The sequence below is a fragment of the Colletotrichum costaricense genome (assembly GCF_030867565.1).
Source record: "Colletotrichum costaricense strain IMI 309622 chromosome Unknown Scaffold_10.1, whole genome shotgun sequence".
Taxonomy (NCBI): Eukaryota; Fungi; Ascomycota; class Sordariomycetes; order Glomerellales; family Glomerellaceae; genus Colletotrichum; species Colletotrichum costaricense.
Window position 1 is genome coordinate 889,609 of NW_026848239.1, and position 18,430 is coordinate 908,038.

Sequence of the window (18,430 nt, forward strand, 5' to 3'; positions counted from 1 at the left end):
CGAGGGGATCCTCAATTCCGCGTAAAACGTGATGCATTTGTCGCTTTGCGATAGGAGCCTTTCAGGTGTCAAAGACTGCTGATTTAGAGTTGCTTGAGAGAACGAGAGGAAGCTGATCGAGATCTAATACTGACTTTCAAAGTGGTAGCGCTGTGTGAAACTCTTTGGGGATTTCAGACGGAGCTGTCCGGCTCGATGAGCTTGAATCACGGTGACGCACCTCGGCTCAAGTTCAGCGACGAACTGGTGAAGAGCAGCTTGCGAAGAAGATTGGAAAATCTGAAACCCCAAACACATTCATCTTTGGCCATTGAATCACCCAATACTGACCATCAAGCTATTACAAGTAGAAGGTGCGTGCGAACCACGGCACGGTTACCTCAGAGTCCGACAAAAGTTCTACCAAGACCTTAATTTGACGAGGGAAACAACGACGGTTCTAGAATTAGTGGCGTTGGTCATCATTCCCCATGGGAATTGAGTTTGAGGACGAGCAGCAGCTACAGACATGGGCCGCAATAATGCCACAAGAAGAACGGGGATTCATGTAGGGATTGTGCTCTTTGGCAAAAGCCCACTGCACTCTGCTGTCAAAAGTCTAATTCGCCGAAAGAAGGGCCCGCAGGACACGACGCCAATGTGCCAAGCCGGAGCCGAGTCAAAGACAAGACCTTTGACGGAAAAGCCAAGTTCGAAAAAGCTGGAGCTCAGGAGCCGAGATCCTTGGGTATAGCAAAACATCCACAAAGTCACTCGCACCTTCATTAAGGGGAATTCCTTGGTTGAGCCTCATCAGCCCCGACAATGAGCACTTATGGCTTCAGCCGCTTCATCCAGTCCAGTTGACAGGTGCTTCCGGTTGCAAAATGCGAGGGATCATAGAGGCCTGAGCAGCGTGGATGGCCGATTATCACTAGTAAATCTCGATTATCGGGTATTTGTGCTCGTTTCAATGTCCTCTCCAATTATACGTAACCAGGTACAGCGAGCATGTTATGTTTTTTTTCAACTTTACCCGGACACGCCTTATAACCCGATTAAGTGACAGGGTGGTAGTTTACCTTGTGCCTTACTGGGATCCGCGATGAGGCCTCTGACTGGTCCATTTTGATCTGAAACTTGCCCGCCGGACTCAATAATAGGTAGTAGCTTGTTGGACACCTCCTCCTCCACACGTTCGAGCGAGAATGCTGAGTGCCACAGGTGGGCGGTACCGCTGTCGCGGCGTTGGGGACTAGGCACATCAGCTGAGAACTCTAAAAAGAGAATCAACCCCTCTTTCTACACTGATTCATTTGGTCCTGCCGACACGAAGCTCTGGCCCCAATTGGTCCCACAGTAGCGGAACACTCGGACAATTAGGTTCGACAGGACGGAACACCGGGAACTCACTTGAGAGGAGAAAGACTGGGCGAATGGCTCTCTCCCCGTTGTCACTGGTTCCCTAATTGAGAAGTCAGCCCAGTCGATCCTACACCCGCCACACCCTCGGGGGGTCTGGTTCCAACATGTCGGCACCTTCCATAATACAACGGGGCACCCTATATCAGCCTTGCTCATTATAGCTCATTACAGAGGAAACGGAATTGGCCCGACCCAAGACGGAGTACTCCAGTTGTCCGGGGGCGGGGTCTAGACTTACGGGTGCTTGTGGGCACCATAATGCTTCTTGATGCTTGGCAGATATTCTCGCGAAGAGAGTCCGTGAGAAGAGCTTCATGATGCTTCGTTTGGGAGGCTGGAAATAAACAACCCCGCGAGGACCTGAGCACTTGTCAGTTGGATACAATCTCGATCTCCTCGATCGTCCAAAACGCTGGGTTATCTATTAAATTGCTACCGGCTTCAGTGATGGCTTTTGGCAAAGGCTATCGCCCCGCTGGCTTCCGACGTCTCGCAAACTTACGTCTAACTAACTTTCCATCCGAGCAAGGACTTGACTCGAGACGAAGACCTCCGTCGCGATGCAGTATTAGGGAGATACTCTACTTAAGCTCGGTATACTCGCCAACTTCAGCAGAAGACTAAATGTGTAATGACGATGAACTCGCGTTCTCTGCTTCTTTAGCTCTGTCCTTTCCCTATCTAAGCTCATCATACACACCCGTTCTTGCCTGTTAAAGAGACATTAAGCATCTGCGGTTCACAACTTACTTTCTCGTCTTGGACATCCATATATCTCCAAGAACTGCCGGCCAAGACTTCTCTGCTTGGGAGACAACCATTAAGCTTAGTGTGCAGCCTTAATTCAAGAAGACCGGATCTTCATTCCTAAGCTTGTTGCACAAGGAAATGTCGACGCAAGCACCCAGAGAAGATATCTCCCTTGTTTTTAACCGCAAGAGAAGAAAGGTCCGCAAGTCCTGCAACGCCTGCAGCTCTCAAAAGATTCGTTGCGGTAAACAGCGCCCAAAATGCCAACGCTGCGAGACAAAGGGTCTCGAGTGTGCTTACAGCATGTCAATGCGGACTGGTGAGCGCCCTCGCGTTCTCGCCTCGCCAAGCTCGTTGTCGGATACCCAGGCAACGATATCACTTGTCATGAGAGATGGCCCAGCCCTGGCCATGTCCAATGCCTCGACCGTTTCTCAGATCTCACAACAGCAGCAGCAACAAGAACGCCGTATGTCAGAGCAGCCTTCGGAACACCACACCGACCTCCAGGATGAGATGATGTGGCTGCTGGAAGGCACCTCAGATTCTGACAATCTCTTGGACCAGAGTCTTTGCTTTGACGCCACTGCGGACTTTGGGGTTCCAATGACTCTGAACGACTTGTCTGCTGCTTCGACAAAACACTCATCTGCGGCGATGCCGACTCCTATGACACAGGAATACGACAGAACTTCCTTTTTCGACCAGCCTGTGGATCACAAAATGCAACAGTCCATGGATGCATCAATGAGACGTTCCGGCACAGTCGACTCAGCTCGCAGCAGCTCCAGCACGTACTCAGACGACGGTCTCTCTCGTCACAGCAAGATCCACGACTGCACCATGGAGGTCCTGGAAATTGTCTCCGACTTTCATGTCCTCGCGCAAGGTTGCCTCACTGCCGTCAAGGACCCAACGTGCACGTCCCATCTTGAGCGCCTTCTCGACGACACCCCCCGCGAGATGGGCACCGTCTTATCGCACAACCGGGAAATCCTCCGCAGGCTCAACAATCTCCTCGACTGCCGCTGCTTCATGCGACAAGAAGTGCTTGTTTTGGTGTACCTGGCCGTTTACAAGGCCCTGGGCTGGTACGCGGCGATCCTTGGTGACGACGGTTCGTCCCAAGATATGGACCAATCACAGTTTTCGCTCTTTGGGCGCATAGCCATCACCACCTCGTTCGTCGGAAGTTACTGTCTGGATAATGAGGCGCAGCGACTTGTTGCCGCGCACCTAGTCCTGACGCACGTCCGCGAACACGTCGATCCTCTTATCAAGAGGTTGCGCCACTGGCACCCTTCGGCGGCCAGGCATAACTCGTTGCCGTCTACACCGTCTTGTCCCGATGCAACCACCTGTTCGATATCTTTCCCCGTCACCAAGGGACGCATGTCTAGTGTTATCGACCAACACCACCAGGCACTCCAGGAGGAACTTGAGAGAATAACATTCAAGGCAAACAGTATCAAACGTACATGATTTTCGTATTCAATTTTTTTCCGTTTGATTTTCTTAACTTTCATTTGTCTGCAACATCCGGGTGTTGGATAGGACATGGGGTTTTGGGTAATTTTACTACTTTACAGGTACTTTGTGTAACTTTCCGGTCCGTCACATTGAAGCGAAACACCAGAAGTGTAGAATTAGGTGTCACATCTTACGTTGGTATCAAACCAGCTTTCAGGCATTAGCAGCATTTACTGGCTTTTAGGCACAGCAGCGAATTAGATATACCCGCTATTAGGCACAGCATTTCTAGGATACCAGCGTTAGAGATACCCAGCTTTTAGGCTTACCAAGAGAAAGGGGTGAAAGCATCAAGCAATACATTACGGCCTTGACGATATTTGGACAATAATAAAAAACCATCTCTTCGATTCCATGTTCCTAAGGTCTTACTTATGTATCCAGATTGAACCCTAGATTGCCTCCTTGTATAATACATGGGACCCTAATAAGTGCGAAAATAACCCCTTTCAGCTATACGAACCTCTCGGTCAACGTCCCAGCGAAGCAATGATTTATCTGTCGTTACGGAAGATTTATAGGCATGATGATCCTCAAAAAAAACAAAACCCCCCCACTTCACTGACTCACGCCAAACTTATGTCAATGAGAGAAAGTTCCCCGAGCTCAGGGCGGAATACTGTCTTCACTTGGAGCTTAGGCGTCACCGCACTGCAGAGGTTCTCGAACGCAGTTCTTGTACGTTCGCGACCATTAAGGTTCATCAACATCAGCAGGTCCCGATCACTAAAGCTTGTCAATACGAGTTCTGTCAGGCTATGACAAATGAGGGGTGGAACTGACTGCATGCGACGTTCTCTCTCACGGCTCTCTTGTCCCGGTTCAGGGACCACGACATCGTTGATAATAATACGGTCCTGGGGTCTCAGAGATGACGCCAGACTCTGAAGAATGTTCTGAGCGTACTTGTCGCTCCAGTCGTGAAGGATAAAACGGCAGAAGTAGGCAATGCCTTCTCCATCAGCAACCTTGTGCTCAGGCTGAGGCTTCATGAAGTCGTGGGGACGGAAAGTGACGCGGCCCTTTAACTCCTCAGGGCAGGACTTGGCCCCGACTTCGACGGTCTCCGGCAAGTCTTGCACCTCGAAATGGAGCTTTGGGTACTTCTTGGCCAGAGCCATTGAAATGTGGCCAGGGCCACCACCAACATCAACAATGAGACGGATGTGGTCTTTTTCCAGCAAGTGCCACGGGTATCCGCCGTCAACAGCGTGACGAAGGTCGTAGGCACCGCCAACCGCAATGCCGCGCATGGCGCGGGCAAACATATCGTGCAGCTGCTGACCGTCTGCTTCGCGGAAGCGCTGGAACTGAGAAATCTTTCTGCCAATGGAGACTCCGTAGGCAGACTCGTTCGCCTCCATACTGTAGCCGTAGCTTTGCAGCGCTTTGGGGACAGAAGCGCCGGCCGGATAAGCAATGGTGGCACTCAGGTCCATCCATGCTTCCAGGTCAGGGTCTGTCACGAGAAGCGCAGACATGGCGTTGTGGGCGACGGTGCCGCCTGGCTGGGCCTCGAACAAGCCATAGGAAGACGTGTGCTGGAGAATACGCTCGACGAGGGCCGGTGTGACCTCGGGCTTGCCGACTGCCTCAGAAACGGCTGCGTATGTAATACTTCCTGCCAGTGGGATATGGCTGGCTAGCTTGTACTTGAGGGCAATTTGGAGAGAAGCTGTGGCGCAGTGCTCAAAGCTCAGAGTGATGAGTGTGTCTCTGGGTCCGCGAGCCAGACGAACAACACGTTCTGCGGCATCGACGATTGATGCCTTTGCTTGGAAATAGGGCGCGTTCTCGGGAGTGAGTTCGAGGCTGGGTGCGGCGGCCTCGGTGGAGAGCTTTTCAAGACCGCGATTGGAAAGAAACTTATTCAGCTCAGCCGAAGCTGATGACAGGGTTGCGACAAGCTCAGTGAGCTCGTCTTCGATAATACGGCTAGGCATCTTGATGGTTGGCGGGCGAGGTGATATCAACTAAGATTGATCTGATGACAAAAGCACAGGCTTCTGATTTGAGAATAATATGGGAAAAGTGCACGGTGTGATGTAACTCCAAGCCTGGCGGTTGGTGTTCTTTTAATGAGAGCCATTTAAGGCTGAATGTCAACCCGCACTATCGAAACTCACCGCATCGTTCTTTACACAACGCCGGCTTCCCGAGTTGCTTCACCGCGAGCCGGGCGTCTTCAGGTGTCATTCAAGAAGTCGATCTGGTGTAACGCCCTGTGAAGGTTCCAGACGCCAAGGCTGACAAAAAGCCCCGGAGGAAGACTCCGTTTTCCTTAGATCATGCCTGACGGGAGGTTGGAACAAGCTTGGACATGGGGTAAATGATCACCGACCGTTTCTGCTGTCATGAGTGGAGCCATTTAGGGTGCCATTTGCTAACCAAAGCTTATTAAATAGAGTTTGCGATAGCGGGACACGTCTTAATCGCCGGAATCAAAGACGCCGGCCCAGTTAACAACGTTCAGACGAATCTTTGTAACAGAACGGTATTCGTAAACCCAGTGTCTTGAGTTGAAACCCGATTACGTTTATGCAATTATCCATCTCGGAGTCTACATCGGTGTTGATGTCGGGTCTCGGGATTCTCTTCATCGAAGTGAAGTTGCCGGCTTCCTTTGATGAATTTGTCTATTCGTTCTCTACTCAATGATCCTGATTTCCATCAGCGCACTTAGCGTTCACTTCATTCATCATGATTGCGAGTTCGTTCAGAATATTGGTACAAGAAAATCAAGGTGGGCCGCTGACCACCTTATCTGGAAATATTTTGACATCCGATGAATGTGTGTCAAGCAGTCGTCTTTAATATTGAACCTTGTGCCGGTGGGAAGCTTCTCAGCTTTTTCAGCTCCGGATGTCTCTAGACAATCTAAAATGCGTAGAGCCCTTAACAGTCCGAAATGAGCAGTACGTAAGTAGTGTCTGTACTCGAAGTCAAAATTGTGCGAACTCCTAACCATAATTTGCACAACGACTCAACTATTCCGCGTGGATAAGCGAACCGACCACTGACAATACAGACATTGCCACAACATTATGCCTTGACAGTGCTGAACAATGAGTCCAAGATCGCGAGTGTGAACAGTTGATGCCGCCTTCAGGTGCCGACCTGCCGAGGTGATGCCTATTTGCTTTCTGACGCTGCATCACAGCTCGGAACATGACTCTTGATCCCAGGGTACAGCTCGGCAGACCTTTCTTGACTCTGAAGCGCTTCATATGAGTGATGTTTGCGCCACGATCACTGTTGAGAATAGTGGAGGAAATCGCTAATCATGCTTGAATCTACTAATCTCTCTCACTATCAATCTGTGGGTCTAAGGTCTTAGAAGCCTGTCCAGGCGTCACAATCTTCCAAAGAGCGAAGTCCAAACATCTTCTTCGAACCGACTTCACTCTGCAAAATGCTTCGTTGAGCACGTTTCCTCATTCCCTCCTCAAACGCCCCAATATCCTCAGCTGTAGGGGATCCCTGGGCCGCGGCAATTGTCTTCGCAAGACTGGAAGCATCGCAGATTGCCGTCTGCGCTCCGACCCCGCCACAGGGACTCATGGGATGAATAGCATCCCCGAGCAGGGTCGCCATGGCAGACGGTGACCATGAGGGGACGTTAGGCACAGAAGACACGACGCGAATCAGAGTCGCTTGCCTCGTATCCTGTTGTTCAAAGACTGACCGAATGGAGGAATGCCACTCTTGCGTGATGGACAAACTCAGACGAGCTGCCTCGGCCGCCGCTTGTGCAGAGGTTGAGCTGCTGACCTTGGACGTCGACGTCTCTCCGTCTAGGCGGAATCGAGCTTCGGGGCCAATGAGAGCCCAGTAAATGTAATCTGCGGGAAGCTGATGCTGAGACCGGCTCACCTCGCTGAAACGGATTGGCTCTAAAAGCAAAGTCACCGGCGCATCTCCGATGATGCAGGATTGCAGCATCGGTGTTTGGTCAGACACGATGGTCATCCATCTCATGCCCTTCTCGGGGAACTTCTCTAGGATCTCAGGTGTCATTGGAGTTTTCCCGTAGATACAGGCAGCTCCAGTGTCCCTGATTTTGTGGCTGGGAACGAGATTGCGACGCACAACTGAGTGCAGGCCGTCTGCACCAACAAGGAATCGGCCTTCTACTGTTTCACCATCCTTGAAAGTAACGGTAACAACGCCTTGATCAACATCTGCCTTGTAGGATGACAGCTCTTTGCTGAACTGGATTCGGTCCTCAATACCCGTCATCAGAGCAGTGCGGAAAGCAGCTCTGTCAACGCAGTAGCTGGGGTGAAGGCCAAGTCTTCCGCTCAACCCACCGCCAGAGCGACTGTTGACCACCAGACCGGTAAATGGGTTAAAGTCGGTTTCCCCGATAGCCAGGGTGGCGCATGATGTCTGAAAAGTCTGATAGACTTCCTCGGGCAAACTCTCGGCCAGTGCGACGGCAGCGTCTCTGCGAAGCTTGAGGCGGTATCCTTGGGGCCGCGAATCAACCGCGGGATCCCTTTCGAATACCCGGAAGGGAACGTTGTGCTTTTTCAGTGCCTGGGCCAAGCACAGACCGCTGATGCCAGCGCCCATGATCAGGACTGGCCGGCTTTCCGTCGCCGGCATAATGGGTTTCTTGATTTGGATGAAGTCGTTCGGGCTGCCGGGTGCGGAAGACTGAAGTTGGACGGTCAAAAGCCCCATGACACTGTCGTCAGGCTGACGCGAGTGTTCGATCTCCATCCCCACGTCATTGAGCAGATTCTTCCAGTTTTCTAACTCTCGCTCTCTAGCGTTGAAGACCTGCATCATCATGAGATCTCGAACTCTCAGCTGCTGCTCGTGCTGGAGAGTTGTTGATCCTGGGGGCGGGAGAATTGTGTCCATGATCACGATGCGGGCTTTAGGGTTTGCCTCGAGTGCAGTCCGAAGATTTTGCAAAATAATGCGAGCATCTCTATCAGGCCAGTCGTGGATGATCATGCGAAGGAAGTAGACGTGGGCATCCAAAACTGTTTGAGGCTTGAAAAAGTCTGAAGACATGAACTGGATGTGCGATTTGACTGCCGGATCGATGCTAGTGTCGGCATCAAATGCCCGCTGAGCAGTCGCAACTGTCTCTGGCAGATCTTGCACAATGTACTTCAAATGTGGGAATTTGGAGGCAACGTGGACCGCGAGCTGGCCGTGAGAACCGCCCACATCGACAACCTTTGCGCCCTCTGGCAGCGAGGCCCAGTCGAAACACTCTACGGCATGCGCTAAGCTCCAAGGCCGGGAGGCTGTGACATTGCGCATATAGCTCGAAAACACAGATGTGAGGTCTGGGTTCTTTCGAATGTGGTCAAAGAACGGATCTGTAGTATTCTCGGCAACGTTGAAAGCTGTCTGATTCTTGGCGTCCGTGTCGCCCCAGCGGCGAGTTGCTTCAGGGAACTTGTACGCGACTGGCATCGAGTAGTTCATCATCCAGCGGGCCCAGCTCATGAAATTCTCGTCGCGAACAAGCAAGGCCGACGACCGGCTGTGTGAGACGTGGCCGGATGTAGGCTCTTCCAGGAAACCGTTGAGCACAGCCATCCGAGCAACACCTTTGAGGTGCTTCTCGGGAACGCCCGCTTTGGCTGCCAACACCGCGTATGCAATCGAGCCGTCTTGAGGGAGGTGTTGTAGGACATCGAGATCCACAAGCCATCGGACGCAAGTTAACTCTTGGTACTGTGGAAAGTAATTGTTAGTTGCGAATGTTAATCGCAAAGGATGGTATAGATGCTTACCTCATTGGCCAGGTGGTCAAGGTACTCTTCAGGCATAGTCGCCAGTTGGAGAAGTTTCATTGCCGACTCCATGAGCTTTTTGCGAGGATTATGAACAGCCTTCGACTTGTCCTCGAAAGGACTGGCCGCAATCGATCCATTGTCTGATTGACGGAGAAGCTCAGCTCCGTGAGACGCAATCGAGTCCAGTGAACTCCTCAGTCTCTGATAGAAGTCCATTGCAACGAGTGTAATATGAGGGGCACTGACTGACGGGATAAATTGTGGCAAAGGGATGCGGGAAGACTACCAATTCATCACACATCACTCGCGAGGAATTGGACGATTTACATTTTAAGGCAGCCTCCAACTTCTAGGCTCGGGTGGTTTGACGATTTACGAAGTGTGGTGTTTGGATTCAATTGCTCTGTGCCAAGAAAAAGCTTCCCGAGACAGCTGCCCAAAGCGATCCGCGGATCGCTAATCAATCTAGTTGTGTGTGCGAGTCCGAGCTGTTTGGGTGGCTCGGGGTATACTTACCGTCATTTTGACGGTGAACGAAGATCTACCAATCGTGTAGAGCCAATTACCGGTAAAAGTGGAACCCGTAGGGGCAGGTTCCCGAGGTCGTCCTGACAGTGAAACTCGCGAATGCCAAACTTCAATTCCCCGGTCAGCAAAAGTTTGAGAGCTTACAATGGGTAGAATAGTTTCTGACTGTCGGAGATCATGTTGTCGGAGCTTTTTTACTTGAGCGAGGCCAAATCGGGCATACTCCTGCTGAGCCAGAGTCTCCTTTCATGGCTTGCCGCTTGCCGAAGCCCTAGACAACAATGTTGTTTGTAGAAGTCACTAGACATAGCAAATTCCTAGTGAAGAGGAAATCAGCGAAGTTAGTTGGTAGAATGATTTGGCCAGTAAGTCGGGTTTTGAAACTACCCGTGGAGAGAAGCTGGTCTATAGCGAGGGAGGAGCCTATACCGGCTTTACATCGGAGAATGTTCAGCGTGCTGTGAGGAAAGCCTCGAGTCAGTTCAGTTTACCTTTCTTTGACAGATTACTTGCGTCTTGCATGGTATGGAAAACGTGAAAATTGAGTTGGGTGATGTAATCCACACGTGTAGAGAAAGTTGAGTTTGGCGCTTCTTTCGACTGAACAACGATCCAGAAGATTTACTAGTCGATTTCGATCCAGGTCGACTAGGCTCGTGCTCTCTATGTTACACATGTTGTATTATGACGCCCTATGATTACTCTTGCTCGTCGATTCGGGTGGGATAAGTCAATATCACAGACATCGAGGCTAGTAATGGACCATTGAGAATGTGTACGACATGTGTAGAATTGGCAACACTTGCACATTCCCGAGAGACCCTAGGTCCACAGGGCCTTACCGATGCCCCGGAACACGCAACCGTGTCTCAGGTGTTGATCGAACGGTGACTTACCGGCCTAATCAAGACATCTCATAGCTGTTAGGTAGCAATCTTACCTGTGCCCGAGATGACACAATGTCTCCGTGCCTTACCAGCCCGCCGGTTCCCAGGCCAGGCTGCTAATCTCACCTGAACGATGATAGGCCGAACATGGAAATGCCGTGGCTTTCTCTGAGAGGTGGAAGACAGAGCTATACGAGCTTGCCTTTCCCGGCTTATACGATTACCGATCGGGACATTCTGCAACGATTATGACGATTCATCATGACGATTGGGATATAACATGACCAGCTTGGCAACCTCGTATAGTCGTTCTTGGAAGCACACTCAACTGCACAGCCTCTTCTACACTCAACTGTACTCGGCCTATCATTCTCTAGACCAAAGGTTTTCTCTGAACTCTCGATCTGAGTTGTTGATTCATCTGAACCATTTTCATTCTCACCAATCCTCTCTTCTATCTTGGCAATCACTACCCAGCCTTGTTCTATTTTCCAACTCAGACTCCTCCAACATGTCGGGTCAAGATCAAGTACTCGCCTATGTCTTTGGCGACCAAACACATGACATCGCAGACACGCTGCGTAGTCTGGTACAATCTCACCATGATCCACTCGTGATCGACTTCCTTGAGCGAAGCTGTGGAGTGCTGAAACACGAAGTTGCCCGCCTATCTCCAGAGCAACAGGCGCGATGCCCACGCTTCGCTACCTTGGCAGATCTCCTGTCATCATACCGTTCCGGTACCCTCAACCCCTGTCTTGTACAAGCCTTGACATGTATTACACAACTTGGCCTCTTCATCCGTCAACATAGCAGCGGATGTCAAGTCTATCCCACACCCGAGAACAGCCTCTTGGCCGGAATCTGTACCGGTGCCTTGGCTGCTGCGGCCGTGAGCTGTGCTCATAGCGCCCCTAGTCTTCTCTCACCCGCGCTTCACGCCGTTGCTGTTGCCGTTCGCTTGGGCGCGCTCGCATGGGACGTCGCTGATAGAATCACCAACAAGCATGAGATATCCGATTCTACCAGCACGTTCGATTCGTGGTCTCGCGCCGTGACTGGATCCAGCCCGAAGATTCTTGCCGACGCTCTGCTGCAATACGCTGCTGAAGCTGGCCTGCCCGTGACGACTACCCCGTATATTTCAGCCATTATCGGGCCTAATCAAGCAACCGTCTCTGGACCGCCCGGAGTTCTCTCCAATTTCTTGGCCTCGGCCATCGGCAAGTCAGTTGCACCTACGTCAGCCTCGCTGCGCATCACTTCCCCGTACCATTCTGCACTATTCTACAGTGAGCACGATATCGAGCAAGTCCTTGCTAGTGTTCCACTGAGTAGCTCGTCTCTGGCTCGCATTCCTGTCATCTCCACCAGCATCGAGGGCCAAGTGCACTCCACCAAGGCAAGCCTCCGAGATGCTCTCGAGCAAGCTGCGCGTGACTGTCTTGAGAGAAAGATGGCGCTTGAGCAATTGCCGGTCCGTATAGCTGAGCATGTTAGACGCTCGGCCAAGACGACGACGGACAGCATCACAGATGTGATTATTCAGCCTTTTGCATTCCACAGCACGGATCGCCTTGTCTCCCCTGTTCGTCGACTTCTACCGTCAGATTCCTACTGTGTACAAGAGAGGTCCCCTCTAGCTGCTGAAGAGCTTGCCTCGCTGGCAGGCAATGGTGCTCTCGGTGCCGATGGTGGTGCTTCGAAGTCTCCTATCGCCATCCTTGCTGCTTCCGGCAGATTCCCTGGCAATGCTGATACTATGGACGCATTCTGGGATATCCTCCACAAGGGTGTCGATACTCACGAGATGGTTCCAGCCTCTCGATGGAACGCCTCTGCTCACGTTGGAGACACATCTGTGAAAAACGTCTCTGGCACCGGCTTTGGTTGCTGGCTGCATCAGGCACCGCAGTTCGATGCAGCCTTTTTCAACATGTCGCCCCGTGAGGCCGCACAAGTCGATCCTGCCCAGCGCCTTGCACTTTTGACTGCCGCCGAGGCTCTCGAGAAGGCGGGAATCGTGCCGAACCGTACTCCGTCTACTCAGAAGCACCGCGTAGGTGTATGGTTTGGTGCCACTAGCAACGACTGGATGGAGACAAACAGTGCGCAAAACATCGATACCTACTTCATTCCCGGCGGCAACCGTGCATTCATTCCGGGTCGCATCAACTATCACTTTAAATTCAGCGGTCCCAGTTACACTATCGACACTGCTTGCAGCTCTAGCTTGGCTGCGCTGCACTTGGCATGCAATGCTCTGTGGCGCGGCGAGGTTGACACCGCCATTGTTGGAGGTACCAATGTCCTCACCAATCCTGATATGACGGCTGGTCTGGACAGAGGCCACTTCCTCTCCCGTACCGGCAACTGTAAGACATTTGACGATGACGCTGACGGATACTGCCGCGGCGAAGCAGTTGTCACGATCATCCTCAAGCGACTGGATGACGCCCAGAAGGACAAGGACCCTGTTGAGGCTTGCATCTTGGGGGTCGCCACGAACCACAATGCCGAAGCAGAGTCCATCACTAGACCCCATGCCGCTGCTCAGAAGGACCTATTTGAGCATATACTTGCCGAGACCAAGGTCAGCTCCAACGACATCAGCTACGTTGAGATGCACGGTACGGGTACGCAGGCTGGCGACGCAGGGGAGACCACTTCCGTTGTGACGACCTTGTCTCCGTTGACGGCTCGCGGCACATCAGTCCGCCCAGCTACCAACCCTCTCCATATTGGTGCCGTTAAGTCCAATGTCGGCCATGGCGAAGCTGCTGCTGGAGTCACCAGTCTTGCCAAGGTCCTCATGATGATGAAACACTCGACCATTCCTCCTCACATTGGTATCAAGACCAAGATCAACCACAAGTTGCCAGATCTTCAAGCTCGTAACACCCGCATTGCTACTGTCGCGACCCCTTGGGTCAGGCCCGCGAATGACAGCCGCCGAGTGTTGCTGAACAACTTCTCTGCCGCAGGCGGCAACACCGCTATCGTCCTGGAAGACGCTCCTGTCTTCAACAATTACACCGGCCCAGACCCGAGACGCCATCACGTCGTGACGCTCTCCGCTAAGACGGGCGAATCCTTAGTCTCTAATCTTGGCAACCTTCTTCAATGGCTCGATGGTGCGGCACCGCGTGAAGACCCCAATCTCCTCGCAAAGCTCTCTTATACCACCACCGCCCGCCGTATGCACCATCGGTACAGAGTTGCTGTGACTGCTACTAGTATTCCCCAACTCAAGTCGTCGCTGCAGAAAGAGCTCGATGCCCGTAGCGGAGGAGAGAAGATTCTGCCTGCCCCGGCCAAAACACCCGGCTTCGTATTTACTTTCACAGGCCAAGGCTCACCACACGCTGGTATGGGTGCGGACTTGTACGCCCGGTTCGCTTCATTCAAGAACAACTTGCAGCGCTACAACCACTTGTGCGTCCAGATGGGCCTGCCGTCGATTCTTCCTCTATTTGAGGAGCGGGACTATTTTAGCCGTGCTTCGCTTACTGCCCTCCAGTTGGCGCACGTCTCTTTCCAGATGGCTCTTTGCAAGCTCTGGGAGTCCTTTGGCATCACCCCCAATGCAGTCGTCGGTCACAGTCTTGGAGAGTACGCCGCTCTTTATGCCGCGGGTGCTCTTTCTCAAGCCGACGTCCTCTACTTGGTAGGAAAGCGATCTCAGCTGATGGAGGAGCACTTAGCCCAGGGAACGCACGCCATGCTCGTCGTTATGGCTGAAGAGGCTACAGTCCTCGCTGCTATTCCTGGTGTTGTCGGTCGCGACCTCGAGGTCTCGTGCCGCAACAGGAAGCACAACATCGTTCTCGGCGGAACCATTGCGCATGTCAAGGAAGCCCGGACCATTCTCGAGTCGAAGGGCATGCGCTGCCATGTTCTCGACACTGCACACGCTTTCCACACCTCTCAGGTTGACCCTATCCTTGCTCAGTTCCGGAAGATTGCAAAGGGTATTCACATTCGTCGCCCTACGATCCCTGTCATCTCGCCTACTCTGAGCAAGGTGCTTCGCGAGGCCACTGATTTCAGCGAGGGCTACTTTGTTGAGCATTGCAGAAAGCCGGTCAACATCATGCAGGCCGCATCTGTCGCCAAGGCAGAAGGCATCTTGGATGAGCGCACTATCGCCATTGAGATTGGTCCCGCGCCTGTTGTTGCTCCTATGGTTAAGGAAGTCGTTGGATCTACGATGCAGACGTTCGCATCTGCACACAAGACTATTGATACCTGGCAACTGATGACCGATGCCTTCTCCGGCATGTATGCGGCTGGGGCCAACGTCGAATGGTCTAGATACCATGCCGACTTCCCAGAGTGCCAGCAGGTTCTTCAACTGCCCTCCTACGGATGGACTCTCAAGGAGTACTGGATGCAGTACACCAATGACTGGAGTCTCCGCAAAGGTGATGCTCCCATTATCATGGGGCCTGCCAACTTGGCCTTCTCGTCGATTTACAACGTGGTCAAGAACACTCTTCAGTCAAGCTCTGACGGCGAGGTGGTCGTCGATCTCGACCTCAACGCTGACGATGTTCATTCCATGGCTCAAGGTCACAAGGTCTACGGTGTACCTCTATGCACTCCTTCCGTCTATGCAGATATTGCTCAGATGATTGGCAAGTATGTCAAGCAAATCACAGGCATGGACGTCGACGCAGTCGGAACCGAGGTGGCAGAGATGCACATCCAGAGTGCTCTCGTCGCCAATGACGTCGGACTCAAGCAAGTCCTTCGCACCGAGGCAAAGTTTGATGCGGCGAAGAAGTCTCTCTTCTGTACATTCTCTACCCTCGACGGCAACGACAAGGTCATGGAGCAGCATGCCAACTGTTCAATCAGCTTCACCGAAATCGATGAGACCAAGTCTCAGTTCGCTCAGGCTGTTTCGGATGCAAAGATTCGCATGAAGGCCATCCAGGCGCAGGTCGGAGGAGATGAGAGCACTTTCCGGTTCAGCAAATCGATGATCTACAAGATGGTTGGCCAGCTTGCCGATTTCGACCCCAAGTATCGCGGCCTGTCTGCCATCACTCTCAGCAACAACACCTACGAAGCTGCAGGTACTGTGTCATTCAAGGGCATCCCTGACAATGGAAAGTGGTTCTCCAATCCTGCTTTTCTGGACTCCATCTCTCAATTAGCTGGCTTTGTTATGAACGCCAATGAGTCTGTCGATCTTGACAAGGAGCTTTTTGTCAACCATGGATGGGAGTCGATGAAGCTCTTCACTCCTAAGCTCGATGCGAACATGACCTACCACTCATATGTGAAGATGACTGAGGGCAAGGACAAATTGTGGTCTGGAGATGTTATCATCTTCGATCAGAATGAGAACCTCATCGGTATCCTTGGTGGGGTTGCCTTACAGGGAGTCCCCAAGCGCCTCATGGACTACATCATCAATTCGGCCATGAAGAAGGTCTCGGGTGGCTTCTCATCGGCAAAGTCTCAAACGCAACCACTACAGCCCCAGGCAATCGTCACTTCGGACATGAAGGCAACCTTTGGAGACATTTCTCTGGCCGAGACTCAAGCTGCTCCCACTGCGCAACAAGCTACGGAAGACTCCTGGCCTGTGGCTCTCAAAGTCTTGGCTGAAGAGAGTGGTCTTGATGAGAAGGAGCTGGCCGACGATGTCGCCCTCGCTGACATTGGTATCGACTCGCTCTTGTCACTTGTGATTTGCGGCAGACTGCGCGACGAGCTTGACGTTGACCTTCCAGAACGGGCACTATTTGAGGAGTGTCTCACTGTTGGCGACATTAGGATGCGTGTTTCTGGCACCGCGATGTCGTCGACAGAGTCTTCTGGGCATGAGAGCGACATCACAAGCGTTGAATCTGACAATGCTTCGTCGGTGGGCTCGCCTGATCTCGACAACTTGGCGTCGCCTTTCTCCGCTGCCATGACACCAATCAATGGGCTTGATACCCCTGGTTCTTATTTTGAGGTCATCGACATAAGCGCTGGAGACTTCAAGGGTAAAGCCGTTCCATCGACTCCTATCGTGTCGACAATTCCACCGGCGTGGTCAATGTACCTCCAAGGTTCCCGCACGAAAGCCAAGGAGACTCTTTTCCTTTTCCCGGATGGCTGTGGAGTAGCCACTTCCTACTTGAGTCTTCCGACTATCTCGCCGACTACGGCACTTGTTGGCTTCAATTCGCCATTTGCAAAGTAAGTAATAACGTGCATATTTCTGCCACTCTGATTCAATACTAACAAGTCTCCCTATAGAACTCCCAGCCGAATGTACGACCATACTCTTCGAGAGGTTCTACAGTCCTACATCGCCGGCCTCCGTCAGAAGCAAACCCGTGGCCCCTACCGTCTCGGAGGTTGGTCAGCGGGAGGTATTCTCGCCTACGCAGTGACCCAAGAACTCATTGCCGCCGGCGAGGAAGTCACCTCTCTCACGCTTATTGACTCTCCCCCGCCCAACAACGGCCTGGATCACCTGCCTGACAGATTCTACGACCACTGCAACAAGGTCGGCATCTTCCGCAACGAGATGCGTCGCGGCGCGGAGCAGTCTGAACCGCCCGAGTGGTTGATGCCTCACTTCCGCGCCTCAACTGAACTTCTGCATGACTATCATGCGCCCGCCATGTCACCCGAGGCGGCCAAAAAGTTACACGTAAATATCATCTGGGCAGGGGAGTGCGCTTTTGATGGGGTTCGGTACCCGACTTTGCCGCCTGCCATGATGGAAGGCGAGGATTGTGAGGGGATGAAGTTCCTCACTGAGAAGAGGAAAAATTTCGGACCCGGGGAGTGGGCTTTGCTGTTCCCCGGTGCGTCTATTACGACTACGGTCATTGAGGGGGAGCATCACTTCAGCATGATGCGAGGTAGCGGCGCAGACAGATTGGTCGACGCTATCAGACGGGGTCTCTAAATTCACTTTGTTTCATTCTTTCGTTCATCACTATACTATTCTTCCTGGAGTTCAGGGCGAGGGGATCTCTACTTTCAGACGGCGTTTGGTTGGCATGTCGAAGTAGTCCGTTCGGTGGAAGAATCGCCGATTTGATGCTTGATCGATCACGTAACAGTCTTGCACTTTCCTTTGTAGAGCATCGGAGCTTCCTGTAAATACAGTCTAGAATGTGTTTTCCCTTTTTACATTAGTCTTCTATCTAGAAACTCTCAGGTTCACACCATGTGCTTCTGGTATTGAATTCCAAGTTATGACCGTGTCGGGGTCGGCCATCGAATTTCTGTCAAGGATAGCAGTACGCCTTGAAGTGGTCAAGGTAACTTCTTCGCGACGCGAATCTAATCGATCAACGATCTATTTTTTCCTGATCGTCCAAAACCTGACAAAAGTAGACAATGCGTTTATTCTTAACTGTCGTTAACTTCTCGGTCACGAAGCTGGAAGCAAGACTTTGATACGCTCGCTACTCTCAAACATCCGAGTGGGGAGACTCGACGGAAACTGACATCAACTCTATCCTGACTCTATCCCAAATCGAACATGGAATAGTAATCGTTCGCATAGGGTTTCGGAATCCGAAAGCACAGATAGCAATACTTACTTTCGGT

General features: G+C 52.0%; 4 protein-coding genes across 4 annotated transcripts; 2 read left to right on the plus strand and 2 right to left on the minus strand.

The window, feature by feature from the left end:
* Positions 1–2,457: 2,457 nt before the first annotated feature.
* Positions 2,458–3,636, plus strand: CCOS01_09895 (zinc finger transcription factor; the record flags this gene model as incomplete). The annotated part of the gene is made up of 1 exon (XM_060458052.1): positions 2,458–3,636. One exon carries the CDS (start codon positions 2,458–2,460, stop codon positions 3,634–3,636), a length of 1,179 nt encoding a protein of 392 aa, XP_060311217.1.
* Positions 3,637–4,250: 614 nt separating this feature from the next.
* CCOS01_09896 (O-methyltransferase) lies at positions 4,251–5,627 on the minus strand (the record flags this gene model as incomplete). Its single annotated transcript, XM_060458053.1, has 1 exon — positions 4,251–5,627. The coding sequence occupies one exon, from the start codon at positions 5,625–5,627 to the stop codon at positions 4,251–4,253; it is 1,377 nt and encodes a 458-aa protein (XP_060311218.1).
* Positions 5,628–7,017: 1,390 nt separating this feature from the next.
* CCOS01_09897 (O-methyltransferase) lies at positions 7,018–10,224 on the minus strand (the record flags this gene model as incomplete). Its single annotated transcript, XM_060458054.1, has 4 exons — positions 7,018–9,384; positions 9,444–9,728; positions 9,963–10,139; positions 10,198–10,224. The coding sequence occupies 4 exons, from the start codon at positions 10,222–10,224 to the stop codon at positions 7,018–7,020; spliced, it is 2,856 nt and encodes a 951-aa protein (XP_060311219.1).
* A 1,148-nt stretch (positions 10,225–11,372) lies between these two features.
* On the plus strand, positions 11,373–17,780 carry CCOS01_09898 (beta-ketoacyl synthase; the record flags this gene model as incomplete). The annotated part of the gene is made up of 2 exons (XM_060458055.1): positions 11,373–17,059; positions 17,120–17,780. The coding sequence occupies 2 exons, from the start codon at positions 11,373–11,375 to the stop codon at positions 17,778–17,780; spliced, it is 6,348 nt and encodes a 2,115-aa protein (XP_060311220.1).
* Between the last annotated feature and the right edge of the window lie 650 nt (positions 17,781–18,430).